General features: G+C 44.1%; 1 protein-coding gene across 2 annotated transcripts; it reads left to right on the forward strand.

Moving 5' to 3' along the window:
* The first annotated feature begins 2657 nt into the window (after nt 1–2657).
* INTS5 (integrator complex subunit 5) lies at nt 2658–13777 on the forward strand. 2 transcript variants are annotated; one of them, XM_069207036.1, is made up of 2 exons: nt 2658–2809; nt 9670–13777. In XM_069207036.1, the coding sequence occupies exons 1-2, from the start codon at nt 2745–2747 to the stop codon at nt 12473–12475; spliced, it is 2871 nt and encodes a 956-aa protein (XP_069063137.1). In that variant the 5' UTR covers nt 2658–2744; the 3' UTR covers nt 12476–13777. The 2 variants fall into 2 exon arrangements, with proteins under 2 accessions (XP_069063137.1, XP_069063136.1); XM_069207035.1 differs by having other exon boundaries at nt 2797–3580.
* The last annotated feature ends 7176 nt before the right edge of the window (nt 13778–20953 follow it).

Here is a 20953-nt window from a genome sequence, read left to right on the forward strand (position 1 = left end):
GCCTGGAATAATGGGGACAGGAACATCTGCATGCCAGCGTAAACAAAGAACAAACAGAACAAGAAAGAACAGCAGGCTAATAGGAATAGCATATAGTACAATTATCCACAACTCCATTTAGAAATGCAGACCTAAATCACCCCACCACCTCCCCCCTTTACAAGCCAAGCACCCTCTGCTAACAGAGGGAGAGAGAATGAGGAGAAAAAGAAAAAAAATTAAAACAGAAACAGATGGGACCAAGGAAATGACAGATACTCACGACAGCACCCTGCCCCGGAGGGGGCCCGACCAGCCCAAAACGCCATTGCCCCCCTCCCCCCCCGCAGAGAGGCAGGAGCCGTGCCGGGGAAACCGTAAATCCACCTGCAATCTTCCACCAGATGTTGAAGCCAAGTCGGAGTATTTCAGATCCAGACAATTCAGGAAACAAACCAAGACCAGCCGCTCTTCCTTAGATTACTTTTAATAAGAACTAATAAGACATAATAAGAAATACATGTACATGGAGACTGAGCTGCCTAAATCCAGCTTGAACAGTCTGCACAAGGAAGTAATGCATGATCTTTTATAGCATTAAACCGCAGACACATTAACACATTTCATTGGTTCTTGATATTGTTGTATGATTAATTTTTTTCTATATAGCACACGTGATGCTCCATATAAGGGCTAGAATCATAGACAAGAAGCTTGCACAATGTCCTCTGAATCAAATGTCTTGTGATACATCTATATGTGGAGAAAGAAGAACCATAAGTGCATACGTTAGTACTTTTAGCAGTGAGGATTTCGCAAGCTAGCATGCGGTGGTGTCTTGTGATGGCCGTCAGTTTAGCAAGCCTTGCAACATAATGCGTTTCAAGCACAATAGGCATTTATTCAAGGCCTAGTTAATTCAACATCGTAAGGTGTTCAACAGAAACAGGCCTGTATTTTCATTGTGTATCACAGGGCCTACTAGGTCCAAAATGGATCCATGAGAACGTGATTCCACACTGGTATTGCGACTGCTGTCCACTTGGCAGGACAACAGATATATTTCACGCAAAGAGTTGTCAGCGAAGCTAGCTATTTTTTTATGCCTCATTTCGTGTAAGCGAGTCTCGGATGTGAGGGCGCTGGATATTTCAGCCAGAGTGTTCTCTCCGGAAGAAGTGACTTTCACTGTGTCCAGAAGAATTAAATGTAATCCCAGGTTGGTAACTTACCCAGCTTTCAACCAGGCTCCCAAGCTCTGTGTAGTAAGATGTCTGAAGGCATACGAGGAAATGACGGCCGAACACCGGCCACCAGGGGAACGTCAGTTGTTGATTTCCTTAAGGAAACCCTTTAAGGCAGTGTCTTCTCCCTCCATTGCTAGGTAAGTCAGATGGATTCTGATGGAAGCCGGCATCATCCCACTCGGGGGGCGATGGCCTCCAAAGCCATCCAGGTAGGGGGAAGGCTGGAAGACATCATGAACGCGGCCGACTGGTCGTCAGAGTCTACATTCAAAAGGTTTTATTTTAAACCGATCCACGAGGCAGCCTCACTGATGGTGAGTAAGCTTTGAACAGGCATAATCCTCGCCTCCGGTCCTGACATAGAATGAGAAATTTCCTAGCTATCGTAAAGGAAAGTTTCAATTCTATTAAGGACACGGAGGCGAGGATTATCCTGCCAGACATTTCGGACATGTCACCCACCCGGAATGGAATGGGCACGTTGGAGGTGGTATACTTCCTTTATTGGACTGAAATGTATTCATTTTACATTGCTCATAATCTAGCCGAATTGCTTGCGGGCAATTTCTATTGGTATTTTCTTGGGGGGAGAATGGGCTTATCGATCCATTATGAACTACTGTACCTGTCTAGACATTGCAGGTCATGGCTCCCTATCTAACTATTCTCTTTTTCCATAGGTACAGATTCTGCACCAACCTAAGAACACATTAACTTCCGGTCGCAGTGAAGACAAGGAAGGACACCGACTTGCAAGGATATATATAGGACTGTCGGATAGTGTTATGATTGGACATTGGTTGCCATGGCTACGTGCACCATGGGTGTTGTAGTTTTTTATGTTGCACTTTGAACTTGCTGTTAATAAAGAGTGAAGAAAGATAAGGCATAATCCTCGCCTGTGACCTTAATAGAATTGAAACTTTCCTTTAGGATAGCTAGGAAATTTATCAGTATGCAGGACTTATGGCATTATCTTACAAAGGATGAGGACACAAAATGGTGGCATCTATATTTATGTGGGGTGATTGCCTACTGTTGGAGCATGTGATATGAGTTGTTCTGGGGAACATGAGTAATGTAGTTTTTGTTTTACTTCATGTGATTGGCTGCTGAAATTTTGAAGTAAAGAGGGAGAAGCATAATCCTTGCCTCTGTGTCCTTAACGCTCGAAAGCTAGAATTATTTGTATCCTCGCATCCCTGTCCTTAACACAACTGAGTCAGCTAGAAAAATTATTCCGTGCTATCTGTGCATATAATAGCTGTCAAAGTGCAGTCCTATTTCTATGCAAATGGTGCGAACCATGGTCGAACAAACAGAAATAAACGTAGGGCTAACTTTCACTATTCGACAGTAAGCATCGTGTTCCCTATTGCTTCCCTTTTGTTCCGCCATTCACAGAGCAACGTTACCACTCTAGTTCTCCACTAAAACTCCGACTTCTTAAATAACACGAAGTCAACGATGTACATGTTCCTATATAAAGAGTTGTGATGGAGTCTTTTTTCAGTATCTATGGCGGCTACCGGTATGACTCGAGTACCAAAAAATAACGTCCGCCCGGCGCATTTCCGGTTGGGGTGAGTTACAGTCGTGCTGGCTGCCTCTTTAAATTCTTAGCATTCGACTCTCCGGGAACCTCTGATCACCAGAGAGCACGTTTCCGACCGGACCTCTGTACAGCGGGAGGGGAATTTGTACTGTTCAGAGAATGGTGTCCGATGTGTAATTTTCTGTGCAGTTAACAGTCGAAGAGGAAAGTTTTGAGAGGAAGGGTGGATAGGATCTTATGTTACACGGTACCTGAGGAGGTGGTAGAGGGCAGGATCCCTGAAAGAGAAGGAACACAGTTTGGTGGTACCACAGTGCCAAAACGTAATCTAATTGGAAATGAATTTGTACCGCCATGTGTCTTTGTTTCCTTATTTGTCAAAATGGAGGGTGCTTAGAAATAGTGGAGCACCAGAACTGAGCGCCACTCAAAAAACAGAACAGTTGATATTTGCACGTTTTTAGTGCCCTCCGTTTCAGCCTATTCCACGTATCCAGCCCTATGAAATGTCCCCATTTGTTGCGTCTACGCCTTAAAACCCCTTCTAATTCGCTCCCGTTCTGTATACATCATACTCCTATGTAAAACCTTTTTGTGAGCCCTAATTTATACTGTCCCACCTGTTTCGAGTGCCCTATAACGACATCTGTTTCACCACCGAGTGCCGTTTGCTTTGAAGTTTCTTGGTGTGCACCCTCCTATCTCAATTTGAAATGTCCACCCTCTGTGACTCCTCTGCTTCGAGCCTCCTGCAGCAGCCACCGGTCGCGCCGATACATGGCGCAAACACCCTGCTAAGGTATGGTTGGTATCAACTAAACGCTCTCTTTGTAGCTCGCGGCAGTGATATCTAAAGACGATCATTTGGACGTTATTTAACCGTGACACCTGTCAGACAATAGCAGTAAATGAATAAGACGGTTTCTCTTATCGAGAAAGTACTGCCTGTATGCTTGTAGTTGCATCTGTGTAGCTCTTCGAAGCCCTGATATAGGGCATCTGTAGACAGATAACATTCTACTCCAGGGTAATATTGTGTGGAGAAGTGCGCTGTTTTGGTGACTCGGGTTTATATTGTTTCAATGTCTTATGTGTTTTAACTATTGTGATTTTATCCCTGCGACTTGGTGTGTACTGAACCGAAAAGGAGTGAGACGTAGGTTGCGTAAGCGTGTGAGAGTCGGGATGAATGGAGATAAGTTCGAGAATGCTATGAGTGGCCTGCGTGGGAAATGTTTTGGCTGCTATATATATATTAATAATTCAAATTCTTTATTCGTTAGATAATTCCAGCCATATAACAGATAAATGCATATCATATAACAATCAGAACAGATTAAATTTCACATATTTACAAAGCTTAACATACACCCAAATATCATTTCCCATAAAAAATTCAATAGATAAAAACCTATAAATGAGATTAAAAGAGATTTGTGCTATTCCACCAGGTTATAGCTCCCTTTAAAAAGGACCCTACCCCTGGCACATCAACACATCCGAACCCATGCACAGCCAAAAATTGGCTGGGCAGTACTGCACAAAGTGCCTTTGCTTCAACAGGGGGAGTAAAAATTGACGTCTAAATAGTGCATAAAAATCACAAAACAGAGTAAAATGAATCTAGACTGTAGGGACATCCCATCCCACGAACATATTTGTATAGAATTTGCGTCAAACTGTCCCAGCGGAAAGCACAGATTGCTTCTGATTACACCTAACGAATATCGAGAGATGAGTGTCCTTTCCCACACGTTCTGTATTGCCAAGCAGTACATCCCTGGACCCGCCAGAGTTTTTAGCATAAGGAAGTCCGTAACTGATTTCTTCCTTAATTCCTCTGCCTCCCTCTTGGCTCCTAAAATGTTGAGGAGATTCTCCTTTGCCCAGCGTTTAACAGAACGTGTTAGACACTCTGGAGCATTAAACATATCTGGGCGACCAAGGAATATTGCAACTTCTCTTATATATGACAACCAGGGAATATCCAACGTGTGATCACATGTCATACAGTCGCAAAGGATTTCTCCATTTAAAGAGGCACACTCATTAGACCAGATGGAAATCCATAACAAAAAGGGAGCAATCTGAATAGCATCCTCTATAAAATCCAATTCTACATATATGCAAAAGGCGGAGATGTTTTGTCCCACACCTAGAAGCCTTCTACAAAAACTATTTTCCTCTGTCATAGGTACCCTGCTAGCTGAGTAGCCCCAGAGTGAAGCCCCATACATTAGAACTGGGAGACATTTACGCCTGTAAACTTCCAGCAGGGGCTTTATCCACTCTTGAGGCAAACTCAAAGGTGGCTGATACAGTGGCATTACAACACACACATTTCCTAGAGAGAGAGGGTTTCCAAGTTCCCTTCTCATCAAAGGTTACCCTTAAATAGGGGAATTTCTGTACATGGCTTATTTGTTGGTGGTCGTTAATCTTCAGTGCACCCACCCTACTCAGCGGTTTGCCACAAACCATAAAATGTGATTTACTATTATTAATCTCTAAGTCTAAATCAGACAAAGTTTCCATACACTTTAACCACCTTGTGGAGACCATTCATGGTGTGGTCCATAAGAACCTACAGCCCATTTGTGTATAAAAGAAAAAGGGTGGGGGCCAGAACACACCCCTGTCTAACACCCTTGCTGAGTCAAAAATATTGAGTGCATTCCCACTTCGACCCACACTTCACAGTTGCATTTGTTCCTAAGTGAAGATAGTGGAGCAAATCTACAATCCGGGGCTCAAAACCCATCAGGGTTAGTTTTTCCCATAGCTTACTTCAATTCACTTTGTCGAAAGCGCAGCTGAGATCCTTAAAAGCAAGATACAGGGTTCCCTTCTTTGCCTGTGTATATTTTGCCAATGAGCATGAGCAAATTTAAACCTGGCTCTTGAGTGCCAAGCCCTTCTCTAAAACCATACTGGACCCTACTCAATGTCTCATTTTCACTCATCCAATCCTAAATATGCCTTAACATGATTCACCCCATACTTTTCACTGGGGAATCAAGAAGTGAGATTGGGCTGTAAGATCTTGGGTCACAACGGTTTCTCATTTTATAGACTGGGACAATACATGCCGATTTCCAGGAAGTAGGGATCCCTGCACTAAATGCTGCATTTAAAACATTAAGCAATATAGGTGCCCACAGAGAGGCCTTATGGCTGGCTCTACCCTGCGTAGTCTCCATTAACTCAAGTGTTCAGGTTTGGGAGGTGATCATGTATCTCATCCATTTTCTCCCCTTCTTTGCTCCCCAAAAAGATCCTATGAAAATGTCTCACCCAGACCGCAGGAGCGATATTGAGGCCCAACCCTTCCGACGTTTCTGTCTCAAAGATGCCTCTATTTACAATCTTCCAGAACAGGCCTGGGTCCTTGGTGCGCAATGCACATTCCAAGTCCTCCCAAGCCTGCTCCTTCAGGTGCATTTTCCTTCCCTTCAAAACAGATTTATAATGAGCTTGCGCTCTACTTTCAAGGGCCTTATCTCTCGGCTCCACCTTAAGTGCCATCTTCAAGGGTTTTCCTCACCTCATAGCAGGGTTTACTAAACCACCCCCCCGATGCTTAGCAATGGGCTTTACAACGGCAGTCATACAATCTTTGATGGCTCCATTTACACTGAGCATGGCATCCATAACATTCTCTGGTGGGGGGATTTGGCCAAGAGAGTCCCTATTATCAACTTTACATTTTGGCCCACAACCCCCTCTACTATTTGCAGGTTGTCTGCCTGTCTCCACCCAACTCTTCTTCTCTGATCTTTTATTCTCAAAGAAACCGACCCTCCAGCCACTGGATTATATATATCAAGTGGGAAATTAAAAAGGATCGTAAGAGGGTTATGGTCACTAAGTTGCTGCTCTGCCATCTCACCATACAGGACCAGATTTTTCAAGGCTGGGGATACAAAAATAAATAATCCATTATTGACCCAGCCCCTCTTCCAACAAAAGTTGGGATCCAAAAGTCACTGACCCCTTCCAGATCGCATATATTCAACAGACCCGAGCTCTGTAATCCCTTAATAAGGGACTTTCCCTTTGCATCCTGTGTTCCCTCGGATAGATATTCTCTATGGTCCTGCTCAAACGGGTTCACCACAGTACAGTACCTCCTATCTTTGCGTTGAAGTCCCTTGATACAACAGCACAGAATTCCATTTCACATACCTACAATCTACACATCAAAGTCTGTAACACTGAAAAGAGGGCCCCAATTTGGCATCCAGAATCCCATACAGTGTTGTAAAAATTTACCAGAAGGACATTATACTTATTTGGGAAGACTACCCATATAATAAAGAGACCCCGGTGATTGCAGTTTATTTGGAATGCTCTAGCTATCTTAGAAGACCGGATCAAAGTAACTAAATCCCCTTTTGGGCGGCCACCTATTAGTCGCTTAGCCGGAACTGCAAACCTTTGGTAGCCATCCCACACTGCAAGCCTCTCGGAACAATTTTCTTGAAGCAAAATGAAATCAAAATCTACCATATACTTCACTCGTTGCCTATCTTGAAGCTTGGTATCATACCCTACCACATTCCAGGAAATTAAATGAGACTTAGAAGTCTTCCCGACCTGACCTCCCAAGCCCATACACACATTAGAGGACCGCAATCGAGCCGTAAATCCCGTCTTCCAACCTCACCGGAAGCCCACATACGCGGCGTCAATCGATCTCCTCCAGATCAGAATGTGTAATAAGTCTATTTTCTAAACTAGTTTGCTGCGGTTCCACCTGTACATAGTCTGAATTCCTGGCTTGAAACCCACCCATATCCTTAAAATCTTCACACATAAAATCACAATTCTTGCCCAACCAGTGGCATGTCTTGTTTGTCAATTGATCTGTGGATTTGCTTGTTCCCGGCATTAAAAGTAAGACATTTGTGAGCACCACGTAGGGTGCACAGAACGGAGGGAGTTCCATGCGGACGAGTGGAAGCCATTATCCAAAAGCAGGTTTTGTTCCCACCTCTGTTCTTGAGAAATCACTGCCCTTTCCTTGGACCCGCTTCTAAGTTTTTCTTCAAATCCAGACCTGCCAGTATCCCTTACAACTACAGGTGGATTTGCAAGGGCTAACTCTATGCATCTGTCCTGAATCCCTGAGTTTGAGCGTTATAGGGGTTGCTGTGCAGCTCTTTCCAGGACTGTGGGATTTTTCTCGAGTAGGGACCCCACCCCATCCATTGGGCTTTGGCACACTGGATCAGGAGTTCCATAATTAGGAGCTGTAATGGACCCCCCCAACCACCACCACTCAACAGGGAAACTACCACTTCCAGGGCCTGCAATTTTTTCCATTACTGGGGCCAGACTTGCCTCAATCATCTCCTTTAATTTTTCCAAGAGATAATCAGCACTGGGTGCTAGAGACTATCTGGCATCAGTGCCTTCCCAAGTACCAGGGCAATTCAGATTTCCAGACAAGATCAGTTTGGATCTTTTCCCTGGCTTCTTCAGAGGTATTTTTTGTTTAACGGCTTGGCTAATATGGCTGGGTGGGGAAATCGACAGGGCCCTCTAGCTCGTTCTTGATAGATCCTCTAATCCCTTTGCCCCCACCACCTGTAGGGGGGATTTGGACAGATCCCCCTGCTCTGCCAGTAGCTGTCCATCTTCATTACAAAATGGCTCCAGGGCCTCAACATTTGGTGGTGCTTGCTGCCAGTCGGTCAATTCCATCGACAGGCGTCTCTCTACCAAGTCTTTTTCCTTTGCAACTACCTCAACCGCTTGGGCAAGAAAGGAGTTAAGTGTTGTTCGTTGGCCCCTTCCCCCCTACAGATTGGTCCCCATTCTGCCAGACCCTCCTACTGCCAATACTATTGGAAGTCCAAACGGCTTCTCAGATGTATCTCGGATATGTTTTGTCCACTGATTTATTTTAGGAAGGAACGACCACCACCTCAGCTTTCAATTAAAGTGGATATAATAACTTTAACTATCATCCTACTATACCAAGCTTCAGAGGGGTGGCCCAGCCTCTTCCGGCCACTGATGGGCAAGGATGGTCCTTCCCTTGGCCCGGGCGGGTCCCGCGCTGCAGGCCTCGCACCATGCTTTTAAAGTGCTCACCAGTCTCCTCCAGTGGCACAGATGCTCCGCCCCTGCCCTGGGGCCTGCTGGTACCTCGAGTCCCCGGTTCACCAAAGTTTCTGCTGCTAAGCACATACCTGCACATAAGCTCGGAGCTGAAATGTGAAGTTGGCTGTAAAAGGGGTAGTGCTTCCAGCATTATGGTACATTGTGCCAGTATTTCTTGGGCACGATCCAGAGTCTTGTAACCCTCGGCCAACGCTTTCAGTAACGGCAAGTAGTTCTGTCTTTGGGAAGAACCAAATCATCCTATCTTCTTTCGATTGTTCTACCCGTTCTTCACGGGTGTAAATTGCCATGTTGTGTTTAAACAGGACATTCATCTTCCAGCATCAATTCTCTGCTTGCAGTTAATACAGCCCTATACCGCTGTCGCAGGTAGCCCATAAGCTATAACTCACATGACAGTTCCATGCGGTCACAGTGCCTGGGAGTCTGGCCCGAGTCCACCCGAGCCTGCTTTGAAATAGTTGCAGAGTGCTATTAAAAGGCTGACATCCGGTTCCTTTTCCTTGCCTTTTTGGTATTTATTTATTTATATATATATACGCTCTATTGGGCTTTTCGTTGATGTAAACCGCTTACGCTGTTAAAAAAAATATATATATATTAGAGAGAGACAAAATGTACGTGCTCGTTTATTTGTGCAAGTGCTGTTTAGCAGGATGCAGGCTATGAGAACTCTTTTCCTGGAAAGTCACGAAATATTTAACATGACCTTTTACTCTTCTGTTTTTCATTCATTGCATTTCTCTTTTCTTTCTGCAGTCCTCAAGAGCTTGGCCAAGAGATTAAGGCTTTCCTCAGCGGCGTGGACCCAGTTCTTGGGACTAAACTCACCATCAAGGAGCGTGCCCGAAGCGCCATTGTGCTGCTGCGCAACCTGCCGCCGGCCCGAAGTGCTGTATTGGAGCATCTGTGTACTGTCTTCGACGAATATGTGGGCAACTACCTGGTGGAGCTGGAGAGTGACCTGGGCCACCGTCACACAATGCCGAACCTCGACGACGTGGTCCAAGAGGTGCAGAACGTGCTGTCAGACTTTGTGCGCATGAACCCAAAAGCGTGGGCACCCGTGGTGTCGGCCTGGTCTATTGACCTGATGGGAAAGCTGAGCAGCTCCTATGCTGGCCGGCATGGCGTCCCTCATGCCAGTAGTCTGAATGAGCTGCTACAGTTGTGGATGTCTTGCAAGGCCACACGCACTCTCATGGACATCTACACGCAGTGCCTGTCCTCCATGATCAGCAGCTGCCCTGACGCCTGTGTGGATGCCCTGCTCGACACCTCCGTCCAACATTCGCCGCATTTTGACTGGGTAGTCGCCCACATAGGTTCGTCGTTCCCCAACACCATTATCAGTCGTGTCCTGTCCTGTGGCCTAAAGGACTTCTGCGCACATGGCGCTACCACGGTGGACATGCTTTTCCCATCCGCTGCAGACCGGCGTATCCCCAAGATTGCATCTGTAGTTGGGATCCTGGGCCACTTGGCGCCCCGACACTCGGACAGCATCAAGCAGGAGCTGCTGAAGATGTTCCACAACAGCTTGGGCCCGGGGAGGGATCAGTTGCAGAAGGCCACCGTACCCTTCCTGCTGCAGCTTGCAGTAATGTCCCCCATGCTGCTTAGCACTATCTCGGCCGAACTGGTGGACTCTCTGAAACCCGCAGTCCTCAACCAGCTGCACCAGCACTTCACCTCTCTGCCCCGGGAGGATGTGGAGAACATGGTAAGCCTCATCGTCCATCTCATCTGCCAGATGGCTAGCGGGGCCTACCGCATCCTGCAGTTCCTGGTTAACACGGCCATGCCGGCCTCTGTCATCACCCCTCCAGGCCTTGCAGTGAACGACGCGGTGCGGGAGGCCTGCGACCGCATCATCCAACTGCTGCTTCTCAATCTGCAGAAGTTAGTTTACAACCGCAGCCAGCCCAATCTGTCCGACCCAGCTCCTCGACCTGTGCCATTTCTAGACGAGCTGAAGGGCCACATCCGGGACCTGTGTGTGGAGACCCTGAGACTGGAGCGCAAGCGCTTCCTTTGGCAGCACCAGCTTCTGGGGTTGCTGTCTGTCTACTGGAGCCCCAGTTGTGCCACCGATGCTCTCTTTTACATGTTGACATTAGCCAAAAGTCAAGAGGAACTGAGTCTGGCTGCTCAGCTTTATGCAGTGTTGATGTCCTCCATGATTGACCTCCTGCCCGCCACCATCAAGATGTGTGTCTGCCAGATACATGCTGGCACCATCTCTGAGCAGCACATGGTGCAGCTCTTCAGCAACCTGGCACTTATCATGCAGTCGGAGCGGCAGGAGCACGAAGGTGCTGCCGCCATGAGCAGCCAGGTGGCCACTGTTGTCTCCTCCTATTTGTACGACTTTGGGCAGCTCCTTCTCCACAGCAACACGGAGGTTTCAGAAGCAGCCGCTCTACTGCTATCTGTCTGCCCGATGCCCAAAGCTATCCTGCCCGCGCACCTGATAGTCATCGTGCGGGCCGCTGTCCACCTGTTCTTCTCTGCGCTACACAGGAAGTGCGAGACCGCAACAGGCCACACAAGTAAACTGCTCCTGCGGCTGTGCGGAATCTCATCTGCTAGCATGAAAGCCATCCTGCAGCAACTGGTGGAGGGGGCCCTTCACAGGGGCAACAACGGGCTCTTCGGTGGCAGCACGGAGCTCGGGGCAGGCGAGGAGGCCTCCCTGGAGGACAGCAACAAAACGTCACTTCTGGATATAAACCAAAGGTTTGGCACAGCAGTTAACTTCTCTGGGAGCATCTGGGCAGTCTTCCACGCAGGAATCATTGGGCGAGGCCTGAAGCCACCACATGTTGATAATGCCCTGTCTTCCGAGGAAGTCGTCCAGAACGTGCAGCACTTCATGAGCCTTCTCATGCGCTGCTGCAGCGGCAGCAAGTGCCAGGCTGACACGAGCCAGCCACAGCAGCATATGGTGGTGGTGAACCCAGAAGCTGCCAAGACTGTTGCAGTGGTGCTGGTCGAGAACGTATGCCCCGATGTGACGAACAGCGAGCTGGCCTGGCCCCCAGAGGAGCACACACGCAACACAGTGGAGCGTGACATCCATATTTTCAAACGGTTCCGGGAAAGTCCACTTCTCTTCGAGCTCATGCACTTTGTCGCTCTTGGCCGGCCAGCCTTGTGTTATTGCTCCGTGCTACTGCGAGGGTTGCTGGCCACGCTGATGGGGCACTGGGAGGGGTCCCGGCACAATGACACCACAAGCTCTCCATGGCACTTGCAGGCCTCCTGTGCCCTCGTGGCCTGCATGGGGGAAGGCTACCTGTTGCCTCCGGTGCTTAGCAACATGCACGAGATCTTCGACCGCCTCACTCCCTTCGAGGTGCACCTCCTGCTGCTCAGCGTCTGGGAGTACATGAAGGACAACAGCCCCCTACCTCAGAAGTTCACTTTCCACGCGGAGAAGAGCCTCTTCTTTCGAGACTTTGCCAGGGATGGAGAGATAGGGAAGTACGTGTGTGTCCTGCACAGTGTTCTCCACAAGAACATTGACAATCTGGGGCTGCTATCTGGCCGGTTTCAGACATAAACTTTGTGTAGGCCTGAGAGGAACTTTAAATATCTGAACCGGTGTTTAATATCAAGAATCGTTGACGCACAAATCCTTCCTCTAAGAAACTCTGGTTTGCCCCATGTGTATATTCGCTTTTGGTGACTACACAGACCTGTGGAGAGTGTGACTGTGGTAGAACATAAAAGATCTGAAAAAATTAGTGTTGTTGGGAGGGGCCGAGGCATATGAGTTGTGAGAAAGTACTGCCAGGCATAGGGAGGGCCCTCCAGGGTGTCTGCCAACCTGCTTCCGTGGAAGAATCAGTATTTTACGCTTTAACGTTCTACTGTAATCTGCAGGGTAACTGCCCCATAACCCCGCATCCCCAAACTCCCCAATTACCTTAGTTTTAGACTGCAGGGTGCATCATGGGTAATGCTGAAGTGCTAATGGTGTCTCATCTGATTAGGCCTTGCCCTGCATAGATGTTTTGGATTGAAAGCGCAGGACTCTTAAGTTTATTTATTCCATTTATGAGTAGCTCATATTTGTATTTGCATTCTGGGGCTTGTGAGCCCATTATACACGTGTGTATGTATGTGTGTGTGTGTATATATATATATATATATAGTTTTGGGGGGTTCAACCTGACAACAAACCTCAGAATGCTCAGAGGAGCCATTCAAGCACAGAACTTGGAAACTTAGGAGCTGTGAAGGAGGTAAAATCTCACATCCTCAGGTATTTTAAATTGTGAAGACCTACAGCTCCATACTTCACGCCCTTCGCCTCCCAACCTTTTAGGAAAGAAGCTGTGTTTGATGACATGTTGTTCATTGCTTGAACTAACTTCGGGTACTTTACAGGCACTGTTAAAAAAAAAATGGATCTCTGTTTTGCAGGCTATTGATCCAAACTTTGTGCTCTTACTGAGACACGTGCAAGTTATTCAGACCTAAGTGAGGCCACTTGAAGTACCTCCACCACACTTTATAGGAGCCCTAGCCTAAAATCTTCTTGTTTACTGATGTCGCCTTTGACAGTGGAGACCAGGCTGTGATGTTTTTTGGAGGTGGGAGCATGTGCCTTTATTTTTGAAGACCATCTGCGATGGCACGTGTGCCTAGTGAGTGAGTTAGGACTTTCTCAAGTGCAGTAAACCAGGGTCAAGGATTCATGTTACAGTCGTGTTTTATATATTTTTAGTACTTTCTCAAATCCTTTGAACGAAAAAGAAACTTCTGTGCCTGGGAACGTTGAGGGTAGGAGCCAGAGGGGAATCCTACCTGCGAGCTTGATTTACCCTGTTTATTACTGAATAAAGGTTGTTTATGTCTATCATCTTAGTAATTCCTAAAATGATATTGAATTTCGAGACACGTATGGTCGTATGATCTTTCTGTCCATCGTGTGTAATTATAACTGCCTATAATATTAACCTTCAAATTACGTTATATACGAAGAAACAAATAGCTGGTCATCTTCTGTACAGAAGCTTACTCTGCAGTCACAAGTGGCTCGAGACAGCGTCATGATTAGTTTTTCACTGTGCCTTTATGTACTGGAACAGGTAGAACTGGAATTTGCATGTTCTCTTTTTTGTGGGGAGGGGCAGTGCTGTATTTGCACCCATGATTTAGGTTGTGGATAATTTACAGACACTGAGGTGATTAAGGCATTTTTGAAAGTAGTGAGATTTTTGTCGTGGATATTTGCAGACAGGGAGATGGTAGAATATGGGTTTTGCAGACTTAGAAGTGCTTGGATATTATTTTCATGCAATGAGGTACTGGGGGTGGTGTACACACAGTGTTGTGCTTGCGGCAATTGACAGTAATGTGACTGTGTGTGTGTGTGAAAGCACTCGAGTTGCTTGAGAAGTGTGTTAAAACGAGTGTGGTGTTACATTATTTGTAGAGTTCAGCAAGTGTTTGTATGTCAGAACTATGCAGGCATTTACCACGCCTGTCTTAACGCGGTCCAGAGGCATAACGAAACTTAAAGGTCCCCCTTGCAAAGTACCTGTAGGTGTTCCTCTGGACCCTGTCAGGAGCCTGCCTCCAGTGTACTGCGCTGAGGGCGCCCCCCTGGAGCTCAACACCCACCCACCCCTTCACCACAGGGGCTATGGGGGCGTCTGTTACGCCTCTGCGAATGCGTCTTTACAACGCATTCCTTTACCACGCAAGTCGTTACAACGACTTGCCTGAGGGAAAATGCTGGACTTTGGAATAGTATAATTTACTATTCCAACTCCAGTCTGGGAAGCGTTGGGAAAGCGCTGGACTTAAAGTCCAACAAGGCTTTCTTTAAGGCAAGTCATTGTAACGACGTGCGTGGTTCGGACCACGTTGTTAAGGCACATCGTGGTTCCAGCCTCGTTGTAAAGGCTGTTTCCCTCCGTGTTTGGCCGGGGTAGCCTTTGTTGGTCTATTAGAACTCACAAGCCATCGAGGGTGACTTTTCCTGTGCTGAGTACTGCTCTGTGCCCATGGATCGCCTCCTCTTGTCAAGCATGCACTCCTGTTGGTCTCTTACATTGACTGCAAAGGATGCACTGGATAACTTTGTCACCATGAGCCCCACCTAGTATTATATGTATAGGGCGTCAGTTTTAGTTTATAGTGTAAAGCGTTTGAGCAATACTCTTTAACAGCTTATTACATAACCATTTAATAACAAATGTAAAAATATTTATTCACCATATGTCGACATACCCAGCCTCGTACTAAAACATGCTTCAAATGAAGACTAAGTATTCGCTGTCAAAAAAGAGGGACCCGCGAGGCACTCTGTATCTCTGCATTTCAGAGCACACATTTATTTCCTCCTTTGCATGTTTAACACTGTATTTGAATTTAGATATTTCACTTTAACATACTCCTCTAATTGACGTTCTCAAATCAAGTATTAACAACTTACTTCACTTTCTCGCCAAAGCATTTACCTAGTCAGCATTTCAAGTCTTAATTGCCCCAGCTAGTTTGCGTCTTCTTCAGTTCGAGGTGATTTAAGCCAAAACCTCATGAATGTTTTTTGTTCTCTGCAGAAGAGTGAAGTATGGATCCATTATGCTCCTCCTGACTAGTATTCAGCTTGGCTAAGGTTTAGCAACTGTATAGTTAATAGAAAGATTTATGTATTTCTTTTACAAATTGTCACCGTTCACTTTATTGCCTGGAATATCACATTTAATTTCTCACATACAAGCCTATGGGTTCCCAGAGGCAAACGTCTGTTGCGCACTGCCAACCAGCCTTTCACCCAGGGCGCTGTTAAAAAGTAATGTCACGCTTTTATGTTTTCAAGCAGTTATGTGAACCATGTTCCAACTATTAAAGATCCAGCTGTAAATACAGTGCGGGGGATAAGAATTAGAGTTCCACAAAAAGAAAATGTCTAAACCATTCCCCTCAAATCCCTTATATTTTGTACATGGGTCCCCTTGACTGCAGCACAGTGTTAATAATCATATTTTGCCACACAGTCCTCAACTGATGGTTTTAACATTTTGTCTTATTTCAATCAAGTGGATTTATATCGCACAACTAATCACCCCAAAGGGTATCCAGGCGCTTGAGGGTCATAATGGTTCAGATGACTCAGTCGAACAGCCATGTCTTGATTGTTCTCTGGCATTCTAGTAGATAGATGGAGGTCGTAGATGTATAGGGTGGTTGTCCCAGGATTTTGCCGCAAGGTAGGAGAAGGATCATCATCCTCCTCTGTTGCTTCGGTGAATGAAAGAGGTGTAGTGAGTGAGAGGGAGACAGAGCGTAGTTGTCTAGTAGGGTGGTGGAAGTTCAGGTGATGGTTGATGTAGGCTGGTCCTTGGTAGTGCATTGTGGATGTGGACGATCCACTAGATTTGGCATCTCTTCTGTATGGGGATCCAGTGAAGCTTTCTGAGGTGAGGGTGGTGATGTGGGTCTGTCTCGGGAGGTCAAGAGTGGGTCTGGTATGGAGGTTCCGTATGATCTGGAGTCTCTGAGGAAGGTGGGTTGTGATCCCAGCATAGGGTGCGTTGCCATAGTCTAATCGGCTTGTGGTTAGGACCTGATTGGCTGTATGTCTGGTGTTCAGGGATGGCCATTTGACATTTTTTTGTAACATGCAAATAGTGTGAGAAAGGAGACCGAGGTAACTGCATTGATCTGTGACTTCATGATTAGTTTTCTGTCCAGCAAACCTATAGGGCGGATTGGTCCTTTTGCCATGCTCTATCCTTTTTCACTTATTGTTTTAACATGCTTGTTCAATTTCAAAATAAAAGAAAGAACCCCTAAATGTCAGTGGATGAAGTTTTACCCCAGGCTGCCTCTTTCCAGCACAAAACTCCTGCTTCCAGCCTTTGCATTTAAAAAACATTTTTGATTTTAATTTTGTCATGAGTTGTTCAAGCATTGGTGATCAGCAGGCTTGGAAGGCTTATGCAAGCCAAATCGAAAATGGTATATGGTCAGTGTGCAAGGACATTGAGAAAGTACAACCCTTCTGTATCAGTGGTGCTGAAAATTAGAAGCAACCTCAACAGAGGGATCCACAAAGCACAGCCCTACAACAAGATACCAAGATGCACTCCTTTTGAAAATCGTTTTGCAGAAGTGATCTTTTAGAGAGTGATCCCAATTTTGACTGCTTCAGTTGAATGTGTTTTTAATTTTAATTTTTTTATTTTTTTTTACAGTCCTCAACGAACCATCTTCTTCTCCACATGCCATCAATTTACACCACCAAGTCCTCCTGTCCACTTTATCAAATGCTACCAGGAAGAATAAAAACAACAGAAATACCCCGCCCACAGTGGTACATGAACATCAGGGCCATATGTTCTAACTTTAAACATTGATTGTTTAAATCAAAGCTTGCTTCTGTGGCAAAAAATCAGATTGGTTACCAGTTCTTCCAACCTGCCTAGGATAACTTTAAAGCCTTTGTTAATGAAGATAGGTCACTCCCAGTACTCCAAAACAGGACTTTTGTATTTAGGGGAACAGTTGTGCAAAAACATAACTCCATCGTATATTGTAATACATTATAATACATAGACAAAACAAAAAAATAGCGGAGCACACAAATTGTTCATTAATATGAAAGTATTAAGGGCCAATTATGGCTTAAGAAGAATAATATAAGCTTCAAATTATTCCTAAAATGATGTTCTTACTTTAGTAGCAACGGTGTCGGTTCTCTTGTTAACATATACATATCAAATTCTTTATACATATACAATTTTATTATAGACAACATGTATCACAAAAGACAAATCATAACACAAAAAAACTAATACAATGAAAATGCGCTAAATTGCAACTATCACAGAAAATGTTGTGTATTCTTATTGAAATGACTCAATTCTGAAGTGTAAGGGCCCAGAGATTGTACGTTGAGCCCACATATAGCATCAGCCGACATGTGTTTCGTCCAAAACTGGACTTCATCAAGGCTGATAAGTTATAATACAAAAACATTGTATTACTAATTAAACATATGTAGTATAAAAAATACAATAGTAACTACACACTATAAATAAATGAAAAAACACACCAAATCTCCAAAGGTGTATAATGATAATAAAGATTGTGAAAAGAGAACCAACACCAGATGTTGAGTATCCTATTTATTATAAAAGTATCTATTTATTAGCCAAAGGTATGGCCAAGTGCTCAAGCAATAAAAGTGCAAATGTTTTTTTTAGATAAAGCAGCCATGCAAAGACTATAGATTTGAAGGAATTCCAATAGTTCATGGGGAAAAGCAAACCCTATGTGACAGGCCCTCACCAGAGTGATCATATTTGCTAACCCCAAAGATAGGTACCTTAATCATCTATATGTTCATGGGTCCCAAATTATTGTCTAAGACTACAAACAAAAATAGGGACCAGGTCCTAAACCTAGGCTCAAAACTGTGTAAATGTATTAATTCTGAAAGTGTTCAGGTGTCATACTAACCTTCATAACAGTAGCCTCTATGCCAATTTATTATAATGGATCCCCAACAAGTTTTCTTGTTGGAAAGTTCTACTTTCACTCTCAGGTCTCAAGTCTTCTGTGACTTTTTCCCCTACATATAATATGTATATGAACATTAATTTCTTCTAGGTGAGACCTGAGAGTGAAAGTAAAACTTTCCAACAAGAAAACGTTTTGGGGATCCATTATAATAAATTGGCATAGAGGCTACTGTTATGAAGGTTAGTATGACACATGAACACTTTGAGAATTAATACATTTAAACAGTTTTGAACCTAAGTTTATGACCTGGTCCCTATTTTTGTTTATAGTCTTAGACAATAATTGAACATATGGATGATTTAGGTACCTATCTTTGGGGTTAGCGAATATGATCACTCTGGTGATGGCCTGTCACATAAGGTTTGCTTTACCCCAGGAACTATTGGAATTCCTTCAAATCTATAGTCTTTGCACGGTTGCTTTATCTAAAAAAACATTCGCACTTTTATTGCTTGAGCACCTGGCCATACCTTTGGCTAATAAATAGATACTTTTATAATATCTAGGATACTCGACATCTGGTGTTGGTTCTCTTTTCACAATCTTTATTATCATTATACACCTTTTGGAGATTTGGTGTGTTTTTTCATTTATTTATAGTGTGTAGTTACAATTGTAATTTTTATAACAATTATGTTTAATTAGTAATACAATGTTTTTGTATTATAACTTATCAGCCTTGAAGAAGTCCAGTTTTGGACGAAACACGTGTCAGCTGATGCTACATGTGGGCTCAACGTACAATCTCTGGGCCCTTACACTTCAGAATTGAGTCACTTCAATAAGAATACACAACCTTTTCAGTGATAGTTGCAATTTAGCGCATTTTCATTGTATTAGTTTTTTGTGTTATGATTTGTCTTTTATGATACATGTTGTCTTTAATAAAATTTTATATGTATAAAGGAATTTATATGTATATGTTAACAAGAGAACCAACACCGTTGCTACTAATGTAAGAACATCATTTTAGGAATAATTTGAAGATTATATTCTTCTTAAGCCATAATTGGCCCTTAATACTTTCATATTAATGAAAAATTTGTGTGCTCCGCTATTTTTTTTGTTTTGTCTGTTACTGGTCTTCTGTTATGGAATTCCAGGACGCACATTATGGCAACGATGTGCTTTAGTGTATGAGGACCTCTAACCACTACTTTATGTAGAGAACTACGGGAATGTGCATGGTTTGTCTATCTAGTGTTGCCAATTCTTTTGTTACATTATTATAATACATGATCAAGCACTCATGAATGAAGGAATAGAGACCAGACAGAACCGTGACACAGACCGTGTACAGATGTTGTGCATCTTTTCTTATAATGCTAAATGATTTTGAATCAACCAGCTAACAATTAAATAGAAAGTCTCTTCATTTCGTGGCTAGGTCCTTTAAATGTCTTATTTCTGTCACTGCACAATTTTTCTTCTTCTCTTCTATCATTACCTTTATTCTCTTTTTCCTCTGACTTCCCTTCCAACAAAGAGAACCTCCTATAATGGCACACACTTCCTTCTTTGGTTATTTCATAGCTAGTTCTGTGGACTCAGTTGGCTTTGAATAAACAACTGGCAGCTGTATTTTGACATTTTCCCTTTTCATGCCAAGCATTTTCAGTACCTTTACTCATCCCAGAGTTTCCTAATTTTTCTTGCAGTTTGACAATCCCCAGTTTCTTTCCTCTTATTCTACACACCCCACTTCACCTCCCCATTCATCCAGGACGCACTTTAGTACCTATCTTACTATCTCATAGAAGCTCAAGGAAAATCACTGGGATGTGTCCTAGTGAGCCAGCATACTGACAATCACTCCTTCAATATGTATGCTTTCTACTATAGCCTCCCCCTGTCTACTGCAGACGTTTGTAATGGGATTGTTTCGTTTAATCTCTACTATCCAATAAGTCTTTGTGTAGTATGAAGGAAGTAATGTGCTTTATCACATTACCTCTGAGATATTACTCCAGTGCATTTGTAGCCTACACCAAATTGCTCGTGACTAACATATTTGGGAAGCCCTCCCTCCTGAAGGCATCTTCCATAAACTTAATCACAACCTTGGTTGAAATGTTAGTAAAAACTTTGACCTTTAGCCATCTGAAACAGTATTGTACAAGCAACAATGTATAATGTGCAAATGAGCCTTTTAAGTTGACGGACTCCACACAAAAAACTCATGCTTCTTCTACTTACCTTAGAGAATTTTCTGGTAAATACCCGTGCCATCTGTGACCTGTCACTTGGTACACTAGATGATAGTTATTATGTACCCTCTCAAATCCTGGCTACTGGTAATCTTTCTTAATTTTTTTGTTTTTGTTTTTGCTGTGTCACACTGTTTGTCCCATGTCTTCAAAGGAAGTTTGAGATTCTTATGTCTAGCAAGCAAACTCTTGCACAAAATACAATTACTCTTTAACTTGCTAATACTTCCTTTACTGCACAATATCCTCCTTTCTGCCTCAAATCTTCTTTTATGTTTGATCCCGATCTG

This window comes from Pleurodeles waltl, chromosome 9 (assembly GCF_031143425.1).
Source record: "Pleurodeles waltl isolate 20211129_DDA chromosome 9, aPleWal1.hap1.20221129, whole genome shotgun sequence".
Taxonomy (NCBI): Eukaryota; Metazoa; Chordata; class Amphibia; order Caudata; family Salamandridae; genus Pleurodeles; species Pleurodeles waltl.

What these genes read in the sequence shown, in the direction of transcription:
- INTS5 (XM_069207035.1), top strand. Translation starts at nt 3,495, where the DNA reads ATGTCCACCCTCTGTGACTCCTCTGCTTCGAGCCTCCTGCAGCAGCCA. An exon ending in GGCGCAAACACCCTGCTAAG is followed by an intron (nt 3,581 to 9,669) that starts GTATGGTTGGTA and finishes TTCTTTCTGCAG; the next exon opens with TCCTCAAGAGCTTGGCCAAG.